Source organism: Perca fluviatilis, chromosome 1, assembly GCF_010015445.1.
Source record: "Perca fluviatilis chromosome 1, GENO_Pfluv_1.0, whole genome shotgun sequence".
In the NCBI taxonomy this organism is placed as follows: Eukaryota; Metazoa; Chordata; class Actinopteri; order Perciformes; family Percidae; genus Perca; species Perca fluviatilis.
Window position 1 is genome coordinate 35,544,263 of NC_053112.1, and position 18,409 is coordinate 35,562,671.

At 41.7% G+C, this 18,409-nt stretch overlaps 1 protein-coding gene across 4 annotated transcripts; it reads left to right on the plus strand.

The window, feature by feature from the left end:
* The first annotated feature begins 3,269 nt into the window (after positions 1-3,269).
* LOC120564739 (target of Myb protein 1-like) lies at positions 3,270-18,252 on the plus strand. 4 transcript variants are annotated; one of them, XR_005640138.1, is made up of 16 exons: positions 3,270-3,489; positions 8,401-8,485; positions 9,131-9,209; positions 9,468-9,617; positions 11,625-11,759; positions 11,845-11,994; positions 12,683-12,799; positions 13,286-13,419; positions 13,542-13,584; positions 13,670-13,805; positions 14,851-14,917; positions 15,524-15,599; positions 15,749-15,808; positions 17,378-17,417; positions 17,541-17,771; positions 17,806-18,252. XR_005640138.1 is itself a non-coding variant. In XM_039809951.1 (15 exons), exons 1-15 carry the CDS (start codon positions 3,417-3,419, stop codon positions 17,681-17,683), a joined length of 1,488 nt encoding a protein of 495 aa, XP_039665885.1. In that variant the 5' UTR covers positions 3,270-3,416; the 3' UTR covers positions 17,684-18,252. The 4 variants fall into 4 exon arrangements, 3 of the variants coding, with proteins under 3 accessions (XP_039665885.1, XP_039665897.1, XP_039665905.1); XM_039809951.1 differs by having other exon boundaries at positions 17,541-18,252; XM_039809963.1 differs by having other exon boundaries at positions 13,673-13,805; positions 17,541-18,252.
* The last annotated feature ends 157 nt before the right edge of the window (positions 18,253-18,409 follow it).

Here is an 18,409-nt window from a genome sequence, read left to right on the forward strand (position 1 = left end):
ACCCTCATACCTATTTAGATATGCACAGATACGAAGAACATCGCAATTTGTGCAGTGATATTGGATCCCCACCACCCAATCGTGCAAATTATGACACGACTTTTTCCTTAAATGTTCTGTTCTATTTTGACTTTTATTTCCCATGGAAACTATTAATAAGTACAGCAGCTTTAATCTAGACTCAGTCCTTTCTTTTTTAAGAAGGGGTCCAAATCTGTATACAATATGTTCAAAGGGGGCGCCTGGGTAGCTCACCTGGTAGAGTGTGTGCCCCATTTACAAAGGCTCAGTCCTTTCCGCAGCGGCTGCAGGTTCAATTTCTACCCGCGGCCCTTTGCTGCATGTCATTCCCCCTCTCTCTCCCCTTTCACACTCTCAACTGTCCTCTGTAAAAAAGGCTTAGAAAATGCCCCAATTTTTTTATTTTTATTTATTTTTATATTTAGGTACATTGTTAAAATATTATATCATATTGTTTGCAGCTAAACATGTGCTGCATATGAGGATTACACATGTAATAGAAAACAATCAAATGCAGAAAATAAAGCAGATTAGACCACAACTTCTGTTAAAAACCTCCCACTTTCAGTTACAGCTATTTTTGTGAAGTAAACATATACAGTAGCTTTGCATTACATCCCTACCAACTAGCCTACAACAACAAAATGCTGCTTACACATTATTGCATGAGTGATACTAATTTTATTACATCATTAAATATAACCTTGTTGCATATCATTCCCCATTTTTCTGTCCTCTCTTTACTGTCTGCCCTCAAGTAAAGGCACAAAATTCCCCAAAAATACTTTAGTAAAAAGGGTTGATATGAGGTCAGTTTCCTTATGTACTGTAAAAATCCGATTTAAAAAAATAGACTCGACGAACCGAAACAATTTCCATAGGAAACTGCTGAGTACATCAGAGAAGAAACAAGCAATAGTCAAAATAAGAGTCTGGAACCATTAACCAATAGCCAGAAGATTTTTAACATAAGATTGCTATTTTTAGTAAACTGTTCCTGATGCCAGAGGTAAAACTCTAAATATCTCTCCACCAAATGTTGATTTGTAGCTTCTCTCTCTGTTGTAGTGCAGGCCACAGTTAGGACACTAGGTGGTGCTGCTGACATACTGTACAAGTGTCTAACTACGCCACAACTTTACACAAACGGTCTCAGATGTTGGTTATTTGGAATTTTATCAAACTAACCACAGTAAACACTTATCTACCCCTCATATGCATATCAGTGATGTCGACCTTTACTTCTGCATGTAGAGGGGCTTGTATTCTCTCATTGGTCTCATGTCCTATGGGCTGGCACTGCATAAAACAGGCTAAGGGAAGATGATGTGTGAATTCTGTCTCCACGAATATTTATCTAGTGTTCGTACGTAAACTATCCTTCTTAGGGAAACTCAGTTTGTTGACAGTTCTGAGGCAAATGCTTGATTGAGTCATATTTTCTGCTAGCTTTTAATATACATCACAATTTTTTCCAAACATTTCCTGGCCTGGTCACACCAAACAGAGGTTCCTAAAATTGTTCATGCCAAGGATCCCCTGAGAACAACAGGAATAACAAAATTTCATGATCCATTTCATAGGATTTTTGTCCCAAGGAACCACATTTTGGGAGCCACTTTGTGAAGTAAGACTGCAGGATTACAAACGTGTACACACTGTAGATGAGGGGGTACCATTAGTTACAGTGAAACCCAGGCTGACATCTCATTTCACTTTTGAATAAATGTATCTTATTTCAATTTTTGTTCTTTTTAATTTATTTTTAACAGCTTGTCATACCATAGTATCCCTGTATGCTGGAACAAACAGAGCATAGTTAATATTAATCGCTCCTCCTGCAAGGGAAGTGTATAAGAAAGGTGAAAAGGATAATATATTTATAAAAATCTGCATACATACTGTCTTGGATTTCTGCAACATAGTCCTGGACTCCAAAGTAGCCGTAGCTATGTACACAAAAACAGCACCAGCACATGTGATCTGTGAAATTTTTTATATGAAGGCTGACCAGCGAGTTATGACCTTTGAACGTTTCCTTAAAACATAATCTTTTAAGCTGCGAGAGCAGATCAGTGTTTTATTTACAATTTTTGAGAACTGGTCTCATTCTTAGTGGTACCTGTAATAACGTGGTGCCAGACTTCCATTACTGTCTCATATGAGCTTTTAGGCGAGACAGTATATCATATGTTTACGTTTCAGCAGTAAATGTTCCTCTAAACCCTACAGCCTACAGGATGAAAGAAATAAAAGATGGAGGGTAGTTGGCCCTATTTTGTTTCAATAAATCATATTCACAAGTACATTTAGGAGGTCGAATGTAACTAAGCACAGATACTTAATGTACAGTTTTGAGCTACTTTTACTTGAGTATTTCTAATGTATGCTACTTTAGAGTTCCTTTCCAATGCATTTCAGTGGAAATATCCCACTTTGTGTTCCACACCATTAATTTGACAGTTATTGTTACTTTGCAAATTAAGATTGGTCTTAAACATAAAGGCCTATGTATTACCAGCCTAATTGATTTAAATCCAGTACTAGAGATTAAACTACCAAACAGTATGTAAAGTAGTTAACGTCACCTCAACCACCTACGTTAAAATGCTTCCTACATATTAATTTGTCATTTCAAAAAGCAGTGGTGGAACGTAACTAATACTTTCTGCGTCTACTATAAGAGGGAAATATTGTACTTTTTACTCCACTACATTTATCTGACAGGTATAGTTACTTTTCAGATCAATATTTTATATACAGAAGTTAGGATCAGTTCATAAAATATGCCTCGTTTTAGAATAAACTACCCAACAGTAAGTAATATACAGTTTTTGTAGGCCTATAGGTACAGTACAGATTTTGAATGCAGGACTTATTAGGGCCTATACTTGTAACCGAGCTGTGGTATTATTACTTTTATGCAAGACTTATTAGGGCCTATACTTGTAACCGAGCTGTGGTATTATTACTTTTATGCAAATAGCATACAAGGTGTAAGTATGAGTAGACTAGGCCTAGTTCTTTCACAACTGAATGGTTGAGGTCACTACCTAGGCCTACTTCCACTGACCTAAAATGAAAAAGCTCTACTCACGCCTATATTTGTTTTATGGATTGGTACCTGCAACTGAAAAAAAAGTGCGTCTTTATCTGAATATTACCAAGTTTTCTGATTGCATTGTTAATATGTGATGAAACGAGCGGCTGTTTCCTGGCTCTCTGTGTGTTTTCACGTGACGTGACCACTCCAGAACCCGTGCGCCTCTCTGTCTCTGAAGCAGGCAGCGGCAGACACTGAAAGCAAAAGGGAACGCCGCAGTTCCAAGCTCAGCAGTTTACCGAATTACTTTAATAGGCTGTAGTTGAAGCGGACGCTTGTGGTTTTTTCGATCATGTTTTCATTCGGGGAGAAAATAGAGTTTCTCATAGGAAACCCCTTTTCAACGCCCGTCGGTCAGAGAATCGGTAAGTCGCAGTTGCTTTTGAAAATATGCTCCGAGTTGTTCACCGTTGGATTCAATTTGACATCATTTCATTTAACACGATCGATAACACGTTCCAGCCTTTTATAACCACACTCAACGGGGAATGTAAAACAACTTAACAACACTTTTTTAATTTGGGTTTCCTGTTCTAAAATGTTCTAAAAACGAACTCCAAATTTGACAGAAACATAGAAAGAAAGTCTTTAGAGGCAATGACGCGACAGAGGCGGGACACGTTTCCCCTCAATCTTTCGGGCCATTGGTTGCTGCAAGTTAAGTGACACTTACAGTTGGCGAATCAAGGATGCACTTTGTGTTACCTCTCACTTCCTCAATCACTGATGTGTTTTGGCAAGATACAATTTCACACCTTAGGCACGAGTGTTCTTCCGCAAGCATATGTCATGTAACGCAACTCTGAAAGCAGAAGTATTTCCTCATAATGGCAACAGGTTGCTTCTTTTCGTCAGACCACTGAAAAACTGTAAAGCCAACACATCCAGACTTGAGGCTAGCAGCTGATGCCTGGAAAGATGTGTAATCATCAGGAGGACAGTCATGAGTAGTGAGAAAATGTTACACCCCCCCAATCTCAAGCCTTCTTTCCTCTTATATCATCCACTCACTTTCTCACACACAAATGTCAACGAGGCTTCAGCTACTTCTGAGGCGAATGAAAACAGAAGCAGCTGACAGTCACATGAAATGGAGGGAGCCGAGGGAGGGAGAGATGCAAGGAGGGGAAGGGAGTTAAATGTGATTGAGAAAGGCAAGGGTGTGGAGCAGTGTGGGGGATGTTGGTGGAAAGGAATGAAGGGGATTTAGAGATTTGTGAGGAACCTGTGAGGGGTGAAGTGCAAAGAAAGCTGGCTTTGATTGCCAAATAGTTTGGAATGAAATGCATGTTTTGAGAGAGAAACATTTTTTTTTCAGTCAGCTTGTTACCATAAACACTGAGTTTCCTGTTAAAACACTTATCTGACTTCACATGAGATATTTCAGTATTTGATTTTTGTCTGTGCTCTGGATGGGGTCTTGTCAGGTATTTCAATCGGGAGAGACTTCGTTGCAGATATGCAAATATTTATTGTAGATAAGCATAATATGAAATGTACGTGAAATGTACAAAGTCTTTGGGGATTAGACTCCATCGTTAAAATATTTAAAGGGGTAGAGAAACAGACATATTCCCCTCCGATGGAGCCTAGACACTGGTGATGGCGGAGAGGGAACCAGGAGGCCGAACCAAGGACCCATCCACCGGAAAGGGACTCCGGTTGCAGTGGGTGATGACGCCCGGAGGTGGAAGGGGGGGAGGAGGAGGAGGAGGAGGAGGGTTGCACGTTTGCCTGAGAAGCCAGCTGATGGCGAGGAGAGAGACATTTAAAGCAGGATGTCATGCTGTGATTGGATCATGAATTTGTGGCCAATTCTGATTGGTTTACTGAAGAGTGAACACCATAACAGCTGAAAAGATTTAGGGAGAGATAGTGGTGATTGCAGTGATTAGAAGTCTTCCTGAAAGAATTTGCGCTGAGCTTCATTTCCACCAACCAATCAGATCGTTCTATGATGACATTTGTGGGTTTGTTTGCTTATGCTGTCAGTAAGAGGCCATTTTCAGGCAAATCTGATCCAACCGTGTCCACACACCTCAAGAAGCAGATTTGATTGTTAAATGGGCTCTCAGCCCAATTTTAAATTTCAGCCTGTAAAAACTGTTATCACATCTTATGTGGCTCTGAAGAGAGTTCTCTAAAGTCTCAGAACATGATGATTTCATTCATTCATTTCAGGATTGGTTTGCACACGACACAACAGCCTGCTTTAAGTCTATGAATCGACTAGCTGATGAACATAGCATTTAGCAGCTAAAGAGCCAGATATGTCCCTGAGGAGTTTGTGGAGACCCATACTCCAGCGTAACATACATTTCTTGTGTAGCATAATGTGACTAGGACTTTCATTTCGCTGTGCAACAACCCTGTGTTGTAGAATGATAATACATGGACCTTGACCTTGAAAACATTTGTCAGATGGCCAGAAACACAACTCCAAATAAATAATGATTATGCTCAATGTCTGCTGGATGCATACACAGGCAACGGTTTGCTTGCATGTTTAGCACAACAACAACAACTTTATTAGGTATATGTTAATATTGTGTTTACTGCGTGTTGCTCTGCCTCCAGGTGGCCAAACATATCAGGATTAATTGATAATTGATTAATTGTTGCTTATGTAGCCACAAACAATTAGTTTTCAATAGAAACTTTTAATGAATTTAAAAACACATTTTCAGGTGTGTAATCTCAAGTGTCAATACTGCAAATGCAGTGTAGATCTTTTGCTTTGATTCACAGAAAGCTCAAAGAAGAAAGAAAACACCCAAACTTTAATAAATGATCATGTGGTGATCTACTTTCCTATATGGATGTATGCAGGTGTGGGCCACATATCTTATTTTTCATTTTTTCAGTGTGGTGTGTTATTAATGTGAATCATGCTAGAAATTCGTATCCCTACTGTTACATTCCTCCCACAATGATATCTGAAATACAACTGTAAGGCAAGGCAAGGCAGCTTTATTTCTATAGCACATTTCAGCAACAGGGCAATTCAAAGTGCTTTACATAAAACATTAAGGAGCAGTTAAAAACGACAAAAAAAATTAAAACATTACAAACGATTAAAATAAAATTAAAAACCGATAAAAGACGAGAATGAAATTTACAGTGCAGTATAAGAAGAAGTTAACAGAGTTCAACTCAGGCCTCCCAGAGGACTTATGTTTTCTGTTGCTACTCAGGTTCCAAACCTGGCCTCACATACCACTTTTCCACCAACAAGAACCAGGCGCTGGTTCAGAGCAAGAGCCAGTGCCGGTTCGGAGTTGGTTCGACTGACGAGCCTCCAAAGAACCGGTTTGCTTTTCCACAGGCTAAAGAGCCAGCACAGAGCCAGGTCTTACGTCACTGTATACGTCTCATCTTTCCCAGCAACATTAGTGTGGCGGCGCCAAACACAAACACACCATCAACAATGGCGGACGTTGCTTTGCTATTGATGTTCATGGCTTTGCGGACCTACATCGGCATCCAAACTTGGCAGATCCAACGTGTTCGCGCGGCTCGCCTTTATAGTGCAAGAAGGCAGCTTGTTTCCTCCTCTGACCACTGCTGTTTTTGTTTAATCGCGTCCATCGTGTTTATCTGCTAATTAAAAAATGGCGGTCACAAGTTTCTGTTCGTCTTGTTGGTCACGGTAACCCCGCCCCCAGCCGCTGACGTAAGCGGTTCTTACTTCTGGCCCAGCAATGATTTGGTGCTACTTAAGAACCACTTTTACTGGTTCGGAGCTGGTGCTTTGGTGGCCGAAAAACAAAGAACCGATTTGAAACTAGGCTCTGGCTCCGAACCAGCAACAGCTCTGCCTTGGTGGAAAAGGGGTACCAGAGGACTTAACCAGTTCCAAACTGGGTCTTACAAAGGACTTAACAAGTTAACCAAGTCCAACTCGGGCATCCCAGACGACTTATACTTTAACTCTTTTTCTGTTGCAACACAGGTTCCAAAGCTGGCCTCCCAGAGGACTTATACATTAACAATTATCTAAAGAAAGGCAACATCAAAAAGAAAGGTCTTCAGCCTTGATTTGAAAGAACTGAGAGTTGCGGTGGACCTGCAGTTTTCTGGGAGTTTGTTCCAGATATGTTGAGCATAAAAACTGAACGCTGCTTCCCCCTGTTTAGTTCTGACTCTGGGGACAGAAAGCGGAGGTCTGGATGGTTCATAGTGCAGTAGCAGATCAGAAATGTATTTTGGCCCTAAACCGTTTAGTGATTTATAAACCAGCAAAAGTATTTTGAAATACATTCTTTGAGGCACTGGAAGCCAATGTAAAGACTTGAGAACCAGAGTGATGTGATCCACTTTCTTGGTGTTAGTGAGGACTGGAGCAGCAGCGTTCTGAATCAGCTGCAGCTGTCTGATTTTTTTTTTTAGGGAGACTTGTAAAGACACCGTTACAGTAGTCAAGTCTACTGAAGATAAAAGCCTGGACCAGTGTTTCCAAATCCTGCTGATTTCTTCCGTAAAGATTAACAGAAGAAAGTCTTCTGGTTATTGTGACATTTTTCTATTCCCGTATCGGTATCACTGTCTAACTTTAAAGCTGCTAACAAATTTGAACATCGACAACTTCTCAATCCCTCCCCCCTTTCTGCTGCAGCCCAAACCGTCTCCTAAGCCCCTCCCACACAAGGGAGTTTGACAGAACTGCCGGCATGTCAGAGAGACATTTTCAATAACTAAACACTAACACAATGTTAACTTTACTCACCAACAGTAAAACGATGCTAACTAGCAAGCTAACGTTAGCCATTTCAGCATCATATCTGACCGACCACTGTGCAAACATTACTATCCTCCTCACCAACGTAGCTTTGTGGACTTTTGACTACTAATAACCAAGTGAAAGATAAATCATTTATGGTAATTATGTAACCGGTCAAGAAGAAATGTGGCTACGTCTGCATCGTTCTTCAGATCTTTAAAATCCTGCAGCCACGCCACCTCTGAAAAGCCACTTCACCACCGGAGTTTTGGGAAACTTTTCTGCAGCTCGTGCGCGGGGAGGGGGGAGGGGAGAACGCTATATATGCGTGTACGTGCCTGAGCAGTGATTGACAGGCAGATAGACCCCCCCCCTGTGGCCCTGATTGGAGAAAATCAACCGGGAGCGGTGGAATTTTGCCAATCGCAGTACAGGCTGTAGGTGGTGCCAGAGGAGCTTGGTTTTTTTTCAGTTTCAGCAAATGTGACAGAAAGTTAGTTTTATAAGACTTACCTACTGCATCTTTAACTTCACCTGATTCCCTCTCTGTTGACAGAGCGAGCGACCAGCGGCTCTCTTCAGGCGGAGGACTGGGGGCTCAACATGGAGATATGTGACATCATAAACGAGACGGACGAGGGGTAGGGTGGTCACACAAGTAGGGTTCCGCCATCCATTCCGACATACCCCCTCTCCGACATTGACATCTAATTGTCAGCACTTCCATTGTTTTCAAATGTCCGACAGTTTTTGTTAGGGTTAGGGGTTAGGGAATAGCGGCATGTCGGAATAGAAGCATGTCGGAGTGGCAGCATGTAACCACACAAGTAACACACTTTCAACAAGAAGCCACAAACTATGCCCATTTGGTGCATATTGCCTAACCTCTCTGACTAATGAGTACACTGTACAGTATATAGGTTTTATTTTTGTGTGACATTTTACTGTATCACTTTCTTTATGGTTTTGTTGTCTCTTTTTATATTTCTATGCAACTGGTTGTGACTGAATGATCTACGTGTGCTTAAGGCCAATCTAATGCAACGCGATTTGTAATGCTAAGAGGAATGTCACTTCATGCCTGAAATGCAATGTGTTCGTAGTGGTAGTTGTATACAGTAAAAAGCTTAAACGTTTTTAGAGTTTGTGACTTTATTGCTAGCTCTCTCTTATTATAGATGAGCCATAAACAAAACTACTTTAATATACCGCTTCTGCAACAGCAAAGCTTTATCTTTTTGTGTTGCTTATTTTCATTCATAAATGTCTGTTTTTATTTTTCTCAGGCCCAGAGATGCAGTCAAAGCTATTAAGAAGAGAATTGTAGGGAACAAGAACTTCAGAGAGATCATGTTGTCACTTACTGTGAGTAGTCATCAGTAGGTGATATTATGTAAAAGTTTGATTCATTATTTCGTGAGTTGAGGATTGAAGGGTGTGAGAGTTTAATTTGAAGGCCAGAATGCCCTGATTGGCTGGTGGCCTAGATGATGTGTGAACATGAATCAACATTCAATATTGAGACAATGTGAGAAAAAGCTTTATTTTGGAGCAACTTGCCTCACGTAGATTAAATTACATTTGCACTTTTTTCATATTGTGGACTTTATCGCTGTCGTACAGGTTCTTGAAGCCTGTGTGAAGAACTGTGGCCAACGTTTCCACGTTCTTGTGGCGTCGCAGGAGTTTATTGAAGGAGTTTTGGTCCGTTCCATTCTGCCCAAACATAACCCCCCCACTGTCCTCCATGACCGGGTGCTCAGCCTCATCCAGGTAAATATGATAGCAACTGTTTGCACTAGGAATGCAACTAATGAGTATTTCCCTTTTTCAAATTTTTTATTTTTCTTCCTGACCAGCATTTCTAAACCCAAAGATATTCAATTTACTACCCTATAGAAGTAAATCCAGCTAATATTCATATTTGAGAGTCTGGAGTATTGTGAGATATTTCAGTGGTGTGTTGACGTCTTACAGCTTTTAAAGTTGACTTAAAGGTCCCATGGCATGAAAATTTCACTTTATGAGGTTTTTTAACATTAATATGAGTTCCCCCAGCCTGCCTATTGTCCCCCAGTGGCTAGAAACGGTGATAGGTGTAAACCGAGCCCTGGGTTATCCTGCTCTGCCTTTGAGAAAATGAAAGCTCAGATTACGTTTATTTCACACGTCATCAATGTATCATTTAACACAATCTCATAAAGTATAATGATCATATATAAGCCACGTGAAATGGGGAAAAATGTTGGCCCGCCCATGAGAGAGAGAGAGAGAGAGAGAGAGAGAGAGAGAGAGAGAGAGAGAGAGAGAGATCATGGCTTTCAAACGAGCAAAGTGGCAGTTGGTCAAGGCCACACCTCCACCTTGCACCCCCCCTCTCCTCCTCAATAGCTACAGACACAGAAATGGCACATACTAAAGCGTGTTTTACAGTAACCGCAGCCCAGCTGGCGCGCGCAAATGTGACGTCATGAAATAGCTGTAACTATTTATACCCGCCCTGGTGCTCGCGACACTAGTTGCAGTCTTCTCCTGAACACCGGTGGCGCTAATGAGCAAAGGCTACCGACGTTGCTCTTTCTACGGACTAGAAGAAGAAGAAAAAGGTAAACGATGGCAGAACTGGCAGCAGCATTAACGTCAATGCTTCAATTTGATTGGATGACCTACTTGGTCGGATCAAGCCTTTCATTCACCATAAAAGAGCTCATCTTAACCCAGCAAGTTTACAAGAGAGACTTGCAGTCACTCAGAGTCCTAGTATCTGGTTGTCGGCGAACTCGTTCAGGCCTCCTGTTTCCGCTTTGTTGCGCGCCGCTGAAAAAAAAAAGAGCTGTGTGCGACCTCTGCTCACGCGCCATAAATCGGGGGCGCTGGCCACACCACCTTGGATGCGGCTAGTATAATTCACCTTTAAGGAAAGCTCATTGTGGACTGGCTCTAGTGGCTGTAATTCTGCACCAAGGCTGAATTTCAGGAAAGAGACTTCAGATACAGTATTAGGGGACCACTAAGGTCTATATAAAAGAGACTTCAGATACAGTATTAGGGGACCACTAAGGCCTATATAAAAGAGACTTCAGATACAGTATTAGGGGACCACTAAGGCCTATATAAAAGAGACTTCAGATACAGTATTAGGGGACCACTAAGGTCTATATAAAAGAGACTTCAGATACAGTATTAGGGGACCACTAAGGCCTATATAAAAGAGACTTCAGATACAGTATTAGGGGACCACTAAGGTCTATATAAAAGAGACTTCAGATACGGTATTAGGGGACCACTAAGGTCTATATAAAAGAGACTTCAGATACAGTATTAGGGGACCACTAAGGTCTATATAAAAGAGACTTCAGATACAGTATTAGGGGACCACTAAGGTCTATATAAAAGAGACTTCAGATACAGTAATAGGGGACCACTAAGGTCTATATAAAAGAGACTTCAGATACAGTATTAGGGGACCACTAAGGCCTATATAAAAGAGACTTCAGATACAGTATTAGGTGACCACTAAGGCCTATATAAAAGCATCCAAAGAAGTTCTTTGTGATTTAAATATCTTCATACATTCCTGTGCTAAAGCCAGTTGTGTTTAATCACAAACTAGCAGTAATGGTAACATTAAATATAGCCTGGCTTGTAAATGCCGAAGGGCCATTCCTTTTCTGTTGTCTTGTTCTTTTCACATTTGGCCAGTACACTGTGTCATTGAACACTCATTTAGTAGTCAGTCATTGTCATTATGTTTCATCACGTTCTCCCTCCCATCCACAGTCATGGGCTGATGCGTTTCGTAGCTCTCCCTCCCTAGCGGGGGTGGTGTATGTATATGACGACCTGAGGAGACGTGGTCTGGAGTTCCCCATGACAGATCTGGATGCTCTGTCCCCCATCCACACTCCGAATAGGGTGAGACTGTCTACAAAGTGCCACATCAAATGTATGTACAGATACAGATATCAATCTCTACACTGCGCTTCTCGTCATCTTGCAGAGTACCCCAGAAAACGGGACTCCTGAAACGATCCCTGCTGCAGCTCCCACACATCAGTCACAACCACAAGCCCATTCCAGTGTTCCCACTCAGAATACGTCACCTCCAGTCCCATCCAGCGAGGGACCAGCCTCCTTCTCCGCAGAACAGGTACCACTGCCTAAATACACCTGTCAGTCAATGACTACATACAGCAGGTGAAGAAAACTATCACTGACTGAAATGGACTTTTTAAAGTTAGTGATATTTGCAGACTCAAGATCAATTTGTTATTTTCAGTGTCAAAAATCCTTATTACATCCATTGTGATTCAGTGTTGCAGAATAATAAATCATGAAAAGGTCCAAGGAGGCTTTAATAGTTTTGGGTGGAAAAGCCCCTAGAACCGCATTTAAACCATTAACTTACACTGGAGGTTAACTGCATCTTAAATTTAGGTCTGCGGGGGTCCCAAACTGGGCACAGAGCATTGCAGGGCACATGTAACCGGGTGAACAGGCCCTTGTCAGAGCTGACAATTTGACTTGAAAAGCACAGATGTAACTAATAATATTGTCAATTGCTTCATTGCATTGCAATAATTGCTGGAGCAGAGCCATTATTGATGCTATTAGTTCAGTCTGTGCTTTTCCTGCTATGACATGTCAAAATATAATTCAAATGTAACTGTATGACAGGAGTTAGAGGTTGTTTCTATGGCTATCTAATGTTGCCTTGATACAGTGTAACAGCAATGTCTCATTCTAATTTTAGTAGTTCAATTACTATAGAATAAACGTCGTCGTGTTGTGGCTTTTGACTGCTATGGATAAATCAAAAAAATGTGTTTCTTATCCAGGAACAGAAGCTGCGAAGTGAGCTGGCGCTGGTGAAGGGAAATGTCACTGTGATGTCAGAAATGCTGAATGAGCTAATACCTGGACAGAGCCAGCCAGATGATACAGAGCTGCTACAGGTGTGTGTGTGTGTGTGTGTGTGTGTGTGTGTGTGTGTGTGTGTGTGTGTGTGTGTGTGTGTGTGTGTGTGTGTGTGTGTGTGTGTGTGTGTGTGTGTGTGTGTGTGTGTGTGTGTGTGTGTGTGTGTGTGTGTGTGTGTGTGTGTGTGTGTGTGTGTCTGTCTGTCTGTCTGTCTGTCTCAGAGTTGTCTACAGCATTTACTCTATCCAAGACTTTGACCTATTGGCATCATCATTTCATCACTAAAACAATTACTTTTGGCAAGTCAAAAATAAGGAAATGTATCATCACTGACCTGTGTGCATTTGAGCACTGGAACCTTTGGGAGAAGTGACTTTATATTTGTTGTTCAGGCTACATTTCTGTATTGGTACAATTTGTTGTATGCCATGATGTTAATTGATCTTACATGGAGAGAAAAAAAAGTTATAGAAGAGACTGAGATAATAATGAATTATTCTCTCTCTCCTCCTCTGTCCAAGCAGCAGCTGTACTCGGTGTGTAAGAGCATGCAGACTCGAGTGGTGGAGCTCCTCCCCCAGCTGCTGGATGAAGGGTTTATTGAAGAGCTGCTAATGGTCAACGATGACCTCAACAACGCCTTCATCCGTTATGAGAGGTGTGCTGCATCCTAGCTTTGTGTTTTGGATCATGTTTATAAGGGGATGTTAGTTTTAACATGCGGTATGCATATTATTGATGGCTCATTGTACTACTCATTGTATTGTAATTGTGTTTTAGGTTTGACAGACTGAACAGGGCACACATTCCAAATACTCAAGAGGTAAGAAGGTGACCACTCCTCATTTCTGCAATAAGAATATACTCACACACTAGGTGACGCCCACTTTGTTTTGTCCTCACTCTAGCAGAGCTCTACCACAAGCCCAAGCCTCCTCGACCTCAGTCCTGAGCCCTCGACTCTCAGCCAACCTGCTGTCATCACAACAACCAGCCAACCAGCAGTCAGCACCTGGGCCAATCAACAGCAATCAGCCAACCACAGTGTGTACACTTTGTATAACTTCTGCTTTATATGTGCACTCTTTTGTAAAACCAAATCCATATGTTTAATATTCTTGAAAATGAAGTCAGGCTTTTGTAAATTACTGCATTTCTGGTAGAAAACAGGATGCTGAGAGGTGTACATGTACCAAAGCTCAGTCCACCGGCCCGGATTTGATTCCAACCCTCCCCCCTCTCTCCCCAATTTCCTGTTTACAATAAAAAAAGAAAAGAAAACAGGATGTTGTGGCTGGGCATGACATGGGCATTGAGTGGATCTGCACCATTACCAAGCCGTCATATGCTTGCAGTGTGCAGAGTAGGAGTCTGCACACCATGTTAACAGTATCTCAGCCAGAGCAAACGCAGAATGCCCTTGCTGAATTGTGAAAGTGGCGTGTATGCCTAGCTTCACCACATGGCTGATACAAACACAACAACAATGCAATCTTAAATTGATGAATAAAGTCAATGTATCTGCTTAATGCGTTGCATGCCAGGCTGTACATTAACAACTATGTTGCCAGGGCAGCCAGCAGTTATAATTTTTTCCTCTGTGGCATTGTTATCTCGTCAACGATTAACGACACCAAAAACCTAAATCGCTCCGACAGATCCATGCTTTGTTTAAGGTGACATCTCCTCCTATCAGCAAATGTTTCCCCCCCTCGTTTAAGAGTTTTACTCCGCCCTCGCTGCTTGTCATCCCTTCTTGCCGGATTGTGCCCCCGGCTGTATAAAAACGAGTGCATAGAAAAGAAAGGGTTGTACGATAACATCGCCATGGCTAACATGTCCACTTAGGAAAAGGGAGGAAAGCCTAAAAAAATGCACTGTTGGATCATATTATGTGTTTGAAAGTTGCAGGTTGCCATGCCTACTGTATATTCAGAATCCTGTTTTTCCATAAATTACAAATAATGACATTTTGGTAGAGAAATATAAGCATTTTAATAATGTTTAAGATATAATATTAAATATGTGTAGATACCAAGATGGAGGGTTTTCAGCTGTTACTTAATGAGTTGAACCATCTGTCTTGCAGAAGAGGAGGAGGAGTTTGACATGTTTGCCCAGACGAGGGGCAGCTCCCTGGCTGAGCAGAGAAAAGGGTGAGTGGTGCTAACTGGTGACACACAGACACACGTCATATCATGACGCATGCTCTCGCTACATGCGTTTTTATTTGCGTGCAGCGCTGACGATGAGTGATGAAAGTGCCTCGTCATCACGTTAACCTGACGTAGTAGCCTTAGCTGTAACTGGATTTACATTACAGATATCTGCACTCTGTGACTGAATGTAAATATTATGGCAAGTTTGCAAATGTTCCAATGTGGTTAGATGAAATTACAATCAAGTTACTTTTATCACTAAGCCTCAGATGAAAGATTGCCTACCTATTGTTTAGTTTTAGCCTACAGTACGTGACACCACATAAGGAACACACAGCCTTAGCCATTTAAATTTTTTTAATTAGGTTTTCAGTTGGCAATTTGGATTTTAACATTAGCATCACAAACAAAAAGGTCCTTTTACCAATAAGGAGTTAAATACAGCCGGTCTGGGCCACCCCCATAGTCTTATGTTTACAGGGCATGCCACGTAATTGCAATGTCCACGGTTTGACTCTTGGCCAAAAAACCTGTGCTAAAATGTATTATTGGTTTAACGCAGCCTACATTGCATCACAGCATTACAATACATCCTATCCCCAGTGTCAGGTATGAGGACCCAGGAGCTGTGGAAGGCCTAGCTGGAGCTCTGGATACGAGGTTGCAGGTCACAGGAGGGGTGTGTATACCACCTTATACCATAACACACACATGGATTTGAACAAAATGTTCCCTGTAAAATAAAAGTACAAAGTATCATGCTAATTGTGTAGATAGAGCTGAAACACAGTGTCACCTTATCCCTCTCTTGATTACTTTTTTTCTTAGATGCCACCAGAGAAATACTCTCTGCAGACTGATGTTGACAAACTGTTTTCTTGTGATATGGTAAGAGAAAGCATGTCTCTCTATAAACAGTGATTTAGTTTTTTCGAAATATAAAATATGCAGTTGGTGAAATGGGATGATGTAGTCTATATCGACGACGTTCCACTTCTGGGATTGTTCAGGGGCTGCCGGAAATTTCGCCGGATGTCCCTAATTTTTCGGCCGGATGTCTGTCACCTTCCGCTTTCTTTGTGTTGGCATTGTAAACTCCGGTGGATTTCTGAGGACTATGGTTAACTGCTCCTCAGATCTCTGCAGGGTAAATCCAGACAGCTAGCTAGACTATCTGTCCAATCTGAGTTTTCTGTTGCGCGACTAAAACAACTTTTGAACGTACACATGTTCCACCAAAACAAGTTCCTTCCAGAGGCTATTTTGCAGAGGCACCGTCACTGTGTCCGGGGCTTAGCAACGGTTTAAAGAAATGCCAATAAACCAGAGCACGCGTTTTGGAATGCTGTGTGGACTAGCCAGACCCTGGCCAGGTCTGGCAATGCGAGACTAAAGCGTAATTTATGGTTCTGTGAAGGCTCCACGCGGAGCTTTGCCGTAGCCTACGTAGTGGCCTGAAGTTTATACTTGTGCATTGGTGTGTGTCGAGCCGGCATGTGTGTGTGGGAGTGTGTGATAGAGCGCGAGAGGAGAGAGAGAGACAGTGACGGTGGTTACTTTCAGAGCGGTAGCGACTCTAGAGTCACAGTGAGAGAAACAAAGTGTCTCCCCTGTTCTTTCTGACCACTGTTGGAAATCTGTTCGCAGGAGAAGTTAACCCTTTCCTTGATTTCATGTTGTTTATGGAGAAGGAGAACCAGGAAATAGATTCGGGGAAATGCAACGCTACCAAGCCCGACGATTAGTTACATTTTGGAGAGGCGCACGCTAGAGGATGGATACCCGAACCGAGCCAGGCGGGCTAGGCCCGGCCGGGTTCGGACAGATATTTAGAAATGATGATCGGGTTCGGATCGGGCTCGGTCACATCAGCCGATAAGGCATTGAACATTTGAAATTTAACGTGTTAACGTGTGCTTGTTGCCCGTGTCGCTGGTCACCTCATCTGTTAACATTTCTGAATGCCTTCCTACAGTTGCTTAATAAAAGCGGACTTTCCACACGAACAAACACGTGTCATTAGTATGAGGGAAAAAAAAGATTTTAACTGTGCCGGGCTCGGACATGAATATCTTAATGCCTGTTGGGCTCCGGCCGGGTTTGGTTACTGCTCTGTCGGTTCTGTCAAACCTCAGGCTACGGGTAGGGTCCGGGCGTAGGTTTGTGTCTCCACGTACCTACGTCACGTACCCGGCATACATTTTAGCAGAAGTATAAATCACTCTTAACCCTTGTGTTGTCTTCCCGTCAACCTTGAACTTTCACAGTTTGTTTTTGCTTTTTCCAACGTTTTAAATTGTAAAATCTATCTTCTACACATATTCAGCGCTTATTTCTACGTCCCATATTTTATGATATAAAACAAAAATTGAAAATGGGTCAATTTGACCCGAAGTCAACACAAGGGTTAAGGATGACGTGATCTTTACTCTGTGTTTTTTGTGTTTGGAAATGCAGGAAGACCAGTCTTCAGTAAGTGATGGAGTGTCCAGTGAAGGTACGTTTTTCTCTTTACTGATCCATTGCTGCTATTTTTGTGTAAAAAATGTTTAATATTTCTTGCTTACTTCCTGTCAGTTCATGCGCACACACACTCTTAACTAGAACTGTCCCTTTTCAGAGTTTGATAAGTTTCTGGAAGATCGGGCGAAGGCATCGGACCACAGCAGTCAGGCAATTCGCAGCGTGCCACCCTCCACATCCAGACTGCCGCTGCAATCTAACCGGCAACAGGACAGATCAGACAATCTCTTTACACTTTAAATTTGAGGACAAACAAGCGATGCAGGTGGATGTAAAGGTCAACATATACACACGCCATCATCATATTAGAATATACCTACAATCAAACATGCTGTGTTAAGTCAGGTTTTCTCTGAAAGCACACACACACACACACACACACACACACACACACACACACACACACACACACACACACACACACACACACACACACCAGACCTGTGACCTGCTGCATAATCAACTTATGCAATATTTCTTATAGTTAATTCCTGCTGTTTGTTATCTTTATGTAAGTATCAAATAATGTATGTGACTGTATTTATGAACTGTATTATAATGTTGATGTATACAAAAACTGAAATTAGAACGAGTGTTTACAGTTAGGTATAATGTTGAAGATTTAATATTACACCATCATGTGCCTTTGACCTAGACAGCTGATTGTGTCTAGAGGAGAATAAATTATTGTCCTGCAAACATGATGCATCTGCCCTCTTTTCAAATAGTTTCTGTTACTGTACGCCATTATCTAAGCTGCCATGGAGGGAATTTACCCTGAAGCTTGTTTTAAAACTGATCTAAGTGCAGTCTTTGTGTGTTATTTTTCAAGATCTTATGTCTGAGGTGGCCAACACAGCTCCACCAAATCAAGGTCAAATTCTTCTTCTTTTTTTTCTTGTTTTGTGCTTGCCGTGAAATATACTTTTTCGTCTAATACAAATATATCCTTGATAACGTCTCCGT

What these genes read in the sequence shown, in the direction of transcription:
- LOC120564739 (XM_039809951.1), top strand. Translation starts at nt 3,417, where the DNA reads ATGTTTTCATTCGGGGAGAAAATAGAGTTTCTCATAGGAAACCCCTTT. An exon ending in CTGGCTGAGCAGAGAAAAGG is followed by an intron (nt 14,918 to 15,523) that starts GTGAGTGGTGCT and finishes TCCTATCCCCAG; the next exon opens with TGTCAGGTATGAGGACCCAG. An exon ending in TGATGGAGTGTCCAGTGAAG is followed by an intron (nt 17,418 to 17,540) that starts GTACGTTTTTCT and finishes GTCCCTTTTCAG; the next exon opens with AGTTTGATAAGTTTCTGGAA.